The 12,057-nt window shown below is 42.5% G+C and overlaps 1 protein-coding gene across 1 annotated transcript; it reads right to left on the bottom strand.

Annotated features, from left to right (window-relative positions):
- Positions 1–971: 971 nt before the first annotated feature.
- LOC138962460 (FMRFamide-activated amiloride-sensitive sodium channel-like) lies at positions 972–10,338 on the bottom strand. The gene is made up of 3 exons (XM_070334288.1): positions 9,068–10,338; positions 4,101–4,297; positions 972–3,232 (listed from the first exon to the last, which is right to left on the bottom strand). The coding sequence occupies exons 1-3, from the start codon at positions 9,144–9,146 to the stop codon at positions 3,047–3,049; spliced, it is 462 nt and encodes a 153-aa protein (XP_070190389.1). The 5' UTR covers positions 9,147–10,338; the 3' UTR covers positions 972–3,046.
- Positions 10,339–12,057: the final 1,719 nt, after the last annotated feature.

Genomic DNA, 12,057 nt, shown 5'->3' with positions numbered 1-12,057 from the left:
AGATCAAAACAGTTTGTCATCATTTTCATGAGTTTTCATTCATAACCAACTGGGGAATACAGGGTGACCCAAAATGAGTGCAACCCATAAAAGTACTCACAAATGCTACAAATGTGAATGGATTGAGTTTTTAACACACATCAACGTAAGATGATAACAATTAAGTTCTGAAAGTTGGAGTCATTTTGGTTGGGTGGTCCACATGTTAGCGACGTTGAAGGATATGCTCCAAATGTCCACCGCGTTGATGGAGACACTCTTGAATGCGCCGTAATTGTCCACCTGACCTTAACCCCCCCGATTTCTATTTGTGGGGTTATTTGAAAGACCACGTCTATGAGGACAACCCCCAGACAATCATGGACTTGAAAGCTGCAATAACAACAAAGATCAGGAGGATTCCAGGGGCAGAGTGTGTCCGTGTGGTGGACAATTTTGCATGGCGCATACAACGTGGTGGACATTTAGAGCATACCCTTCAATGTCGCTAACATGTGGACCACCCAACCGAAATGACTTGTTTAGATTATAATTCAAAGAGATAAAACCAACACAAATTACAACATTTTAATAATTCAACTTATTTTGTAACATCAAACTATTGCTTTGGTCAAAATGACTGTTAAAAAGAGGACACTGTTTGGCTTCTGTTTTTGACGGTGGTTTACTGCAGGTACATTTCACTTGTATGCACAAATGAGAAGAGAGAGAGAGTGTGTGTGTGTGTGTGTGCAGCGCACAATTCTAATATATAATACATAATGTTATGAATTTTTTATCTTAGTTTTTGGTCATTTTCAGTTAATTTTTTGGAAATTACTTTCTGCAGCCTTGGAAAGTAAAGTAATGGGCAGCAGCTGAAACCATGTCTGGCCTTCATATTTCTTGTCTGGCAGTGTGTGTGCATGTGTGTTCATTATGTCAATACTTGCATATATTTATATTAAAAATAGTTGTTACAAAGGCAATATATATGCAAACATTTCTGATCTTGATGATTTTTTTCACAAAAATGGTTCTCTCAAATTATGCATACACACACACACACACAAATGAGCTTTTGGGTTGCACAATTTTAATTCATTTTTCCAACAACTAACACTTCTAGCTTGTCAAAATCAAAATGTATTTCTCCAGCAAATATCACTTTGCGAGTGAACACTTACCAGCCATGATTCATACATATAATATCAGTGAGTTTCAGAGAACACAAAGAGATGAAGTGACACAAACAAAACAAAATCAGCTGCACATATTTTATTTGCTGTAAGCGCCATTGCTAGTTCTTGAATAAAGGTGTTCAAAGACAGATCAAACAAACTTGAGTACACCCACAGGGGCTTGTATCAACAACTTCAGCGCGTCGCAAATTAAAGTATCGTATCCTGTTACTATCGACTGATGGTTACAAGGTACAATACTTTGATAGACCTGTCCTGGCCCTAATTTTGATACCAGCCCCGACGGGCGTGGTGGTAAGGCGTCGGCTTCCTAATCGGGAGGTCGTGAGTTCGAATCCCGGTCGCTGCCGCCTGGTGGGTTAAGAGTGTAGATTTTTCCGATCTCCCAGGTCAACTTATGTGCAGACCCCCTTCGTGACAAGACAAAGTGCGCACGGAAAAGATCCTGTAATCCATGTCAGAGTTCGGTGGGTTATAGAAACACAAAAATACCCAGCATGCCTCCTTCGAAATCGGCGTATGCTGCCTGAATGACGGGGTAAAAACAGTCATACAAGCAAAAATCCACTCGTGCTAAAAACATGAGTGAACGTGGGAGTCTAAGCCCATGAACAAAGAAGATACAAGCCCCTGTGGCATACCTGACTGCCTTTGTACGGTAATCAACAACTATGTTTTTCAACCTACATGTACTTTAATAAACTCGGCAACCATATTATTGCCCCCATTTTCGTACCCCAACTAAAACATTCTCCACTTGCAAGGCAAGGCTATCGGACACACTTTTCGGATCAAAGATTTCTGTAATAGGTTTCACGTGACCGCCGCCGAAGCCAGTAAGGGTACCCCCAAAATTGACCTGACAAAAACGTCAGGAACCAACTCAAAAATCGAGAAAAATTCAGAATAGGCGCAACCTGGCAACTTACCAGGAGCAAGCCAAATCAGTTATCTATCCAGAACAGGTTGTTTTGTTTTGCTAACTTGCGTATCTCTTGTGTTATGTCATTTCTACTGATGCAGGTGTGAAGTGCACGAACAGTAGGCCGACTGAGTGGGATTTCATTCAAACGTGACAGGAAAAGTGGAGTAGACCAAACTGGATATTTTACCTTGGTCCCATCAGTTGTCATCATATTTATCCGCTCTGCCCACTCTACATATTTTTTCTTATCAGCACTGTCAGCACTGGATGCAAATGGGCTTTGTTTTAAACAATGTTTTATTTCCATTTACTTATACATGAAATCTACATACATTTATAAATATGAAAACAACAAGCCTGCGGCTTATGGTGGTGTTCAAACACATTTCAAATCCAAAATAAGTAAGCAAGGGGGGGGGGGGGGGTGGGGAGAGAGCATGAGAGGTTCTGTGTTTGTCTAAGTATGTCAATTGGGCTTTGACGGAAGGATCATGACAAGGGACCGACCCAGGCAATTCTATATACATGTACACTCTCCTGTGGTCTGTCACGTCCGAGTTTCCCCCGATCATGTCCTCAGTGCAGTTTCCCGGGGAAAGGCGTTGGCCCTGCTTGAGTGAAGATGATGGTCGATCATCAACAGTACCCTATAGTTGCACAACAGTTGCTCTGTCTTAAATGAAGGGAGTCTTAAAATGGAGGTAAGTTTACCGATCTTAGTAATCAGAAAATCTGAGAATGCAACGTCTTTAAGGAAGGGGGGGGGGGCTAAAAAAAGGAGGGGGGGGGGTAAACGAGGGGTTCCACCGTACGCATCATGTCTCTGACTGACGTCCCATCAGGCGTAAGTGCTAGCCGGAGCCTGAGGCTTGACAGGTGTGGGTCTGGCCGGCTCCTCCCCCACGCAGACTCCCACAGCCCAGGAGAAGGCGCTGACGTCTCAGGCAAAGGTGCTGGCCGGAGCCATAGGCTTGACGGGTGTAAGTCTGGTCCCTCCCCCACACATACTCCCACAACCCAGGAGCAGAAGCTGAACCAGCAGGTGCACCACCTCCAGCACGCCAAGAACAGACAAACCCAGCCACAGGGAGGTAATTCCTCCGATATCCGCCATCACCTGGACCCACTGTTCAGGACAGAAAGAGAATGACTTGAAAGCATGGATAATACACCTACCCAACACAACATTCAAGATTTGAATAATTTCACGTTCAAAGGCATATTTTGGGGTATTTATCGTGTATGGTGTCATCATTCTACACCCCAACACCAACCTTGGGCCGGGCTCTTAGGGCGATTTGCGGAGACAGGTTTATGTTCCCCAGAAGTATCCCTTTTACAAACACGGAGGCTTCATTTGATCAATATTTGTTGTTCATAACAGGGACAGTTTCCCTGTAAACATACGGACCTCATCTGTAGTATGTCTATACTCAACATCTTTGACCTTCAGTATCTACCGGCCGTGATCTACACTCACGGTTATGTAATAATGGAAAGTGAAATTCCATACTCCCATGAACTCCGACTGTACCCACATTTTAACAAAGAGTTTCCGTCGAAGCCGTACTGTCTTACTTGATTCTTTCACGATGACATCTATGTTGTGTCTGTCAACATCCCTGACTGTATCCACTTTGCTTTACGTATAGTAATGGGAAGTGAAATTCCATACTCCAAATGAACCAAAACAATGACTGTACCTAATCTTGTAGAAGTAATCTAATGGGTTCTGTCACATTTGAACAAATAAAGATAAACACATCGGGTTATGCAACATTTTGTAATGAGTGACAAAAACAGTTGGAAAAGTGCAATAAGAACTTGGAGCATGCAGAAGTTTGGGTTAAGTCGGAGGAAAACATGCCGGGAAAGAGCGATTAAAAGAATGGTCATGCAACCATTTGCACTGATTCAGGAAAAACAACAATGAAATAGTGTGTTGTGACACAGTCGAAAGAAAAACACTCGGCAGCAAAAGAAGCGGGACTTACATCGTTGGATTCCACAGTCTCGGTGACGTCACACCTCAGATCCTCAAAGTACACGTGCACCCGAACCTGGCCCGTGTGCAGTAAGTCCCCAAAGCCGCCTTCTTCTTCTTCTTCTTCTTCTCGATCGCTCAGAAAGCCGCCTTCAAAAACCTGCCTCCTACGACGAGCCTTTTCAGCCGGCAGAGAAACCGCTTCTCCTGTCGATTATACATACCAGTTTAGTCTAACTTGTTTTGCTACTTTGTTGCATGTGCACAATATGCCATTGCTTTTCTTTAAAAAAAATCAGTTCTGGAAAACTGTATTTGTTTGTTTTTGTATCAGCGACAAGTGTTCAGTATGTGTGTTGCATCGTGTGTGTTGTGTTTTTCTTCTCCAGTTCAGAATGTAGGCTAAAATTCATTATTACCGACGTCATCATCGTTGTTGTACATGTATCGTACATTTTGTTTTCAGCAACGGCACACTCATAACTCATAACATTTTATTGATCCAACAAAGGAAATTAAATTGGTCATCAGCACAAATAGGTCATTAATTAATAATTATAAAAGAATAAGAGAAGAAAATTCATAAAACCCATGATAAAAATATCTAAAGTAATTAATATATGTACAACTACCATACCCTATCAATGTCATCTATCTATACATATAATAAAAGAGAGTGTCTGTCTGTCTGTCTGTCTGTGGTCGCCATACCTCTGAGATGGCAAGAGGCAGGAACAATATAATAAAAGAGAGTGTCTGTCTGTCTGTCTGTGGTCGCCATACCTCTGAGATGGCAAGAGGCAGGAACAAGATAGTGTGCACGTACACTCCCTAGGTGCCGCAGATGTGCACCTGGGTTTTAGTTTCTTGATTCATTGTTTCCTTTCTCAGATTATGAACCTCCCATTTATTGAATACAGCCTATATGGTGCAAGACCAGTTCAGTGCCTACTGTTCACCTGTAGCAAGCACATCATGCCAGTGATATTAGAGACTCGCTGTTGCTCCTATGAGGGGAAGAAATGAAGAATGAAAAATTAACTGGACAGTTCCGGAAATTTCTAGAAGGTAAGGGAGATAACTCTTTTTTGTCTGTGGTCGCCATACCTCTGAGATGGCAAGAGGCAGGAACAAGATAGTGTGCACGTACACTCCCTAGGTGCCGCAGATGTGCACCTGGGTTTTAGTTTCTTGATTCATTGTTTCCTTTCTCAGATTATGGACCTCCCATTTATTGAATACAGCCTATATGGTGCAAGACCAGTTCAGTGCCTACTGTTCACCTGTAGCAAGCACATCATGCCAGTGATATTAGAGACTCGCTATTGCTCCTATGAGGGGAAGAAATAAAGAACGAAAAATTAACTGGACAGTTCCGGAAATTTCTAGAAGGTAAGGGAGATAACTGTTCACCTGTAGCAAGCACATCATGCCAGTGATATTAGAGACTTGCTATTGCTCCTATGAGGGGAAGAAATGAAGAATGAAAAATTAACTGGACAGTTCCGGAAATTTCTAGAAGGTAAGGGAGATAACTCTTTTTTGTCTGTGGTCGCCATACCTCTGAGATGGCAAGAGGCAGGAACAAGATAGTGTGCACGTACACTCCCTAGGTGCCGCAGATGTGCACCTGGGTTTTAGTTTCTTGATTCATTGTTTCCTTTCTCAGATTATGGACCTCCCATTTATTGAATACAGCCTATATGGTGCAAGACCAGTTCAGTGCCTACTGTTCACCTGTAGCAAGCACATCATGCCAGTGATATTAGAGACTCGCTATTGCTCCTATGAGGGGAAGAAATGAAGAATGAAAAATTAACTGGACAGTTCCGGAAATTTCTAGAAGGTAAGGGAGATAACTCTTTTTTGTCTGTGGTCGCCATACCTCTGAGATGGCAAGAGGCAGGAACAAGATAGTGTGCACGTACACTCCCTAGGTGCCGCAGATGTGCACCTGGGTTTTAGTTTCTTGATTCATTGTTTCCTTTCTCAGATTATGGACCTCCCATTTATTGAATACAGCCTATATGGTGCAAGACCAGTTCAGTGCCTACTGTTCACCTGTAGCAAGCACATCATGCCAGTGATATTAGAGACTCGCTATTGCTCCTATGAGGGGAAGAAATGAAGAAAGAAAAATTAACTGGACAGTTCCGGAAATTTCTAGAAGGTAAGGGAGATAACTCTTTTTTTGTATCCAAACAAAGGAGGTAAAGCTAATGATAATGGGATAGCGAGCGTCTTAAATTGCTACAGGGCTCCGCTTACTCCCGGGCGAAGCCGGGCTTAACTGTTAGTTGTAATTGTTATGAGCGGCACCACACCATTAACGTCATCATTTCCGCCGTCGTCGTAAGTGTCACTGAATGTGTATTTGGTGTTTAACGTCGTTTTCAACCGTTCAAGGTTATATCGCGACGGGGTGTCACTGAATAATGTCACATCAATCATTGTCATCATCATCATAAGTGGCATCAATAACACCACACCGTTACTGTCATCAGTCATTGTAGTAGTCACCATGTGTCATCAGTAGTGCCACACCAGCACTGTCATCATTAGCCTTCGGCGTCACCAGCAGCGTCATACCATGACCGTCGTCATCGTCATCACTACACCATCATCATCCATCTGCCGTCGTCGTAAGTGTCACTGAATAACGCCACAACAATTATTTTCGCTGTCATCGTCGTAATCGTCATCAGTAGTGCCACGCCATTATCTTCGTCGTCGTCATCGTTAACGTCATCAGTAGCAGCACAGGGCCATTATTGTCATCATTCATTGTCATCGTCAGTATAAGCGTCATCAGTAACATCACACTACTATTGTCATTGCTCATCGTCGTCACCATAAGTGTCATCATTAACATCAAACCATTAGTGACATCAGACATTGTCGTCGTCACCATAAGTGTCATCAGTAACATCTCGTTATTACTGACATCAGTCATTGTCACCGTCACAATAAGTGTCATCAGTAACATCACATTATTACTGACATCAGTCATTGTCACCGTCACCATAAGTGTCATCAGTAACATCACATTATTACTGACATCATCAGTCATTGTCACCGTCACAATAAGTGTCATCAGTAACATCACATTATTACTGACATCAGTCATTGTCACCGTCACCATAAGTGTCATCAGTAACATCACATTATTACTGACATCAGTCATTGTCACCGTCACCATAAATGTCATCAGTAACATCACATTATTGCTGACATCAGTCATTGTCACCGTCACCATAAGTGTCATCAGTAACATCACATTATTACTGACATCAGTCATTGTCACCGTCACCATAAGTGTCATCAGTAACATCACGTTATTACTGACATCAGTCTTTCTTTCTTTATTTGGTGTTTAACGTCGTTTTCAACCACGAAGGTTATATCGCGACGGGGAAAGGGGGGAGATGGGATAGAGCCACTTGTCAATTGTTTCTTGTTCACAAAAGCACTAATCAAAAATTTGCTCCAGGGGCTTGCAACGTAGTACAATATATTACCTCACTGGGAGAATGCAAGTTTCCAGTACAAAGGACTTAACATTTCTTACATACTGCTTGACTAAAATCTTTACAAAAATTGACTATATTTTATACAAGAAACACTTAACAAGGGTAAAACTAAAAGGAGAAACAGAATCCGTTTGTCGCCTCTTACGACATGCTGGGGAGCATCGGGTAAATTCTTCCCCCTAACCCATGGGGGGTACTGACATCAGTCATTGTCACCGTCACCTCGATAAGTGTCATCAGTAACATCACATTATTACTGACATCAGTCATTGTCACCGTCACCATAAGTGTCATCAGTAACATCACATTATTACTGACATCAGTCATTGTCACCGTCACCATAAGTGTCATCAGTAACATCACATTATTACTGACATCAGTCATTGTCACCGTCACCATAAGTGTCATCAGTAACATCACATTATTACTGACATCAGTCATTGTCACCGTCACCATAAGTGTCATCAGTGACATCACATTATTACTGACATTAGTCATTTTCATCGTCACCATAAGCGTCATCAGTAACATTACATTATTACTGACATCAGTCATTGTCACCGTCACCATAAGTGTCATCAGTAACATCACATTATTACTGACATCAGTCAATGTCTACGTCACCATAAGCGTCATCAGTAACATCACATTATTACTGACATCAGTCATTGTCAACGTCACCATAAGTGTCATCAGTAGCACCACGCCATTACTGTCATCCCATCTTCGTCGTCGTCGTCGTCATCTTAAACGTCATCAGTAATGCCATTATTGTCATCACCACAAGGGTCATCAGTAGTGCCACATCATTACTGTCAAAATTCATTGTCTTCCTCACAATAAGTGTCATCAGTCAACGTCACAATAAGTGTCATCAGTAGCGCCACACCACTACTGTCATCATGCACTCATCTTTGTCGTCACTGTAAGTGTCATCAGCACCTACCACACCATTCCCATAATCATCAGTCGTCAGCACCGTCGTAAGTGTTATCATCAGCACCAAACCATTATTGTCATCACCACACCATGATCATCCATATCTTCCATACTACCACCCTTACCATCATTATCATCGTCGTCGTTATCGGCCATACCATAGTATTACCATCTTTGTCGGCACCACCACCACCACCCCGACCACCCCCACCATGGTGGTGATGAGTAGCAGCAACACTACCACCGTTGTCATTGTCGTTGTCACCGGCCTCGCACCACCATCGTTACAATCGTCGCCATTATTACCACAAAAACAACCCCCACCACCACCATTATCGAAAACATCAGCAGCTGCAGCACTACCACCATCACCATCCTCATCACCACCACTACCGCCTTCACCGTCACAACCGCCATTATCATCATCCCATCAATTTTGGGGTCAGAATCAAGCAAGTCGTGACTAAATGTGTAGGCTAACTCTTTGCGGTCCATGGTTTATGCTGACCTTCACCTTCAGCTTGACCATTGGCTGGCTCCCGTGGGAAAATGATGTCCGGTTGATCCTCACTGGTCAAGCCGCTCATGGAAAAACGTGTGGAGTATGTCGTCACGCTTGTCAGAATAAAGCACCACGAAAAGATTCAGGGCACGTTTTACGTCCATAGACTTGGCTTTTTGTTCAAATAGAGAATACTACATGGCTTGCTGTGTCGTACCAGATTTACACGAGTTTTTTTTTTAAATATTGAACTGCGAGCGAAAGCGAGCTGTTCACTATTTGAACAAGAAGGGCAAAGCCCATACGACTCACATGCTTGACCTTGACCTTTACATGACCTTGACCTTCAGCTAAACCTAGCAATGACATCATACACCAAGAACTGCTTTACACATTTTCCAACCAAAATACATGTGACCGTGACCCAAGGTCAAGGTCATCCAAGGTCATGCAACACAAAGCTGTTAATTCAAGACATAGGAAGTACAATGGTGCTTATTGGCTCTTTCTACCATGAGATATGGTCACATTTAGTGGTTCACTACCTTATTTTGGTCACATTTCATAAGGGTCAAAGTGACCTTGACCTTGATCATATGTGACCAAATGTGTCTCATGATGAAAGCATAACATGTGCCCTTCATAATTTTTAAGTTTGAAACAGTTATCTTCCATAGTTCAGGGTCAAGGTCACTTCAAAATATGTATACAATCCAACTTTGAAGAGCTCCTGTGACCTTGACCTTGAAGCAAGGTAAACCAAACTGGTATCAAAAGATGGGGCTTACTTTGCCCTATATATCATATATGGGTGAGGTATTAAATCTCAAAAACTTCAGAGAAAATGGGAAAAATGTGAAAAATAGCTTTTTTTTTTAGACATTTATGGCCCCTGCGACCTTGACCTTGAAGCAAGGTCAAGATGCTATGTATGTTTTTTGGGGCCTTGTCATCATACACCATCTTGCCAAATTTGGTACTGATAGACTGAATAGTGTCCAAGAAATATCCAACGTTAAAGTTTTCCGGACGGCCGGACGGCCGGACGGACGGGGGGGACGGACGGACGGACGACTCGGGTGAGTACATAGACTCACTTTTGCTTCGCATGTGAGTCAAAAAGCAACGAGTGTAAATCTGGTACGACACAGCAAGCCATGTAGTATTCTGTTTATCCTACATACTGTACTTACGTGTATTTTACTGAAAATGTCTTGCAGTCGAGGCAGCTAAATTGAAGACGCTTGTTTTGGAACCTGATCGATCTCTTCTAAAGCCTCGTGCAATCTATTACGTCAAAGCAAAGAAACGTCACTCTGAAAGTGTGGCGTGACGTGTTAGTTCTAAAGATTCATCGAGGGTAATTAGCGAGCGCAATTTTTTTTCTAGAATGACGTTTGTCTCGGTGACTTTGGCATCATAAGCAGTGGAAAAACAGGTCCCTGCCAGAATTGCTTGACATGACCTCATTTACATGATATACACACGTGTGATTTGAACGATTATTATCTGCTGGGTGTCTATCTCACGTATGTAGGATAAATGTTCTTATCATTCCAAAAGTTACATGATATGATCAAGTTTGGTTTGGAAAATGGTACACGTTTCCCACTTCAGAAATGCCTTTTATTTTGCAGAACTTTTTCAAGTAATTGTTAATATCAGCACTCCCTTCCTCCACTCCCTTTGCCGAAAGTTTGTTAGTTTACGTTATTTAGTGGTGCTTTGCATCTAAACAAAGGTCCTCATCAGGACCCCATTAAAACAGGAATTTGGCAGCAAAAATGCAACAACAACAAAACAAAACAAACAAGAGGCGAAGCCTTCAAGGCTCACGTAAGAAATCGACAAACAGTAACACAAACTCAATCACTCCGTCACACATACACACATACACACACACACACACACACACACACACACACACACACACACAGTAAGCATAGGTGACACTGTGCAAGAAAGCGAGACACTAGATCTAGATCTGTCTGTCTGCATGTAGCCTACTTACACAAGTTACAGGGACACGACTGCCAACTAGTCTCGGCCCGCTCAAAATAACAATGACCGAGACTTTCAGTAATTCCTTCGCGTGACGTCTAACCCTCTTACGTCATAATGTGACGTCTTCAAATGACGAAATGTTAAAGTTTCTACCACAGACATACACACGCACGCGCACACGCACGCGCACACGCACGCACAGACAGACAAAGTTACGATCGCATAGGCTACACTTACGTGAGCCAAAAACTCGCTGACCCACATGCACTCTCGGATACTCACCAACCCTAGTCATATATTATCATAGACTCCCAAAACAATCACACAACCATCAGTTTCTAGTCACAGACACTGTCAGGAGTTTACAGACAATACAAACACCCTTTCGTTTAAACATTCACCGCTTGAGATCATCCTAGGTGCCCTCCGTGAAGAGCGAGCATTTTTCAAAGAACGCATTTTTGCGTGGCCAGCCGGATTTTCTAGTACCATAATCGGACGTCTCGTTTTGGCGCTAGAACTAACTTTTAAAATCTAAATAAATTGAAACATTCTTAAAATCATAAATGATTTATTTTTTCATCAAGACAAGATCAGTACAATTCGAAGTTTTGAAAGTTTTAAAAAAAAGGAGCCCGGAAGCAGTTTAAGCAAGGTCGTGTTTCCCAAAGCAGGCGAATTTTCTGCATTGCGCTTGCTCCGCCTTTGAAGGCAACCGCCGCCGATACTTGCAGTTCGTGTGACTCGCAGCCGTTTGTTGCGTTTTAGATTGAGAGGTACACAATAACGTGCCGCTATTGCAGATATACAGCCAGTCGCATTGAAATCACAAACTGACGACTAAATTGTGAAAAGAATGAAAGTGGATCACACGGGTTCACGATGGCTGAGGGGTTAGATATAAAACCACGAAATCTGGTGGCGAGTGTGGTTTCCGCGAGCTAAATAGCCATTCAAACGAACTGTGTCACTTTGCCTAATGCTATTAAATG

Source organism: Littorina saxatilis, linkage group LG3 (genome assembly GCF_037325665.1).
Source record: "Littorina saxatilis isolate snail1 linkage group LG3, US_GU_Lsax_2.0, whole genome shotgun sequence".
In the NCBI taxonomy this organism is placed as follows: Eukaryota; Metazoa; Mollusca; class Gastropoda; order Littorinimorpha; family Littorinidae; genus Littorina; species Littorina saxatilis.
Note: the sequence above shows the minus strand (reverse complement) of the source record. Positions and strands in the feature narration are given on the sequence as shown.

Bases quoted from the DNA above. Each gene is read 5' to 3' on its own strand.
- LOC138962460 (XM_070334288.1), bottom strand. From the start codon at position 9,146: ATGAGCGGCTTGACCAGTGAGGATCAACCGGACATCATTTTCCCACGG. The intron at 4,298-9,067 runs GTCAGCATAAAC...TATAATCGACAG, and splicing joins TGGTCAAGCTGAAGGTGAAG to GAGAAGCGGTTTCTCTGCCG. The intron at 3,233-4,100 runs GTAAGTCCCGCT...TGTCCTGAACAG, and splicing joins AGACTGTGGAATCCAACGAT to TGGGTCCAGGTGATGGCGGA.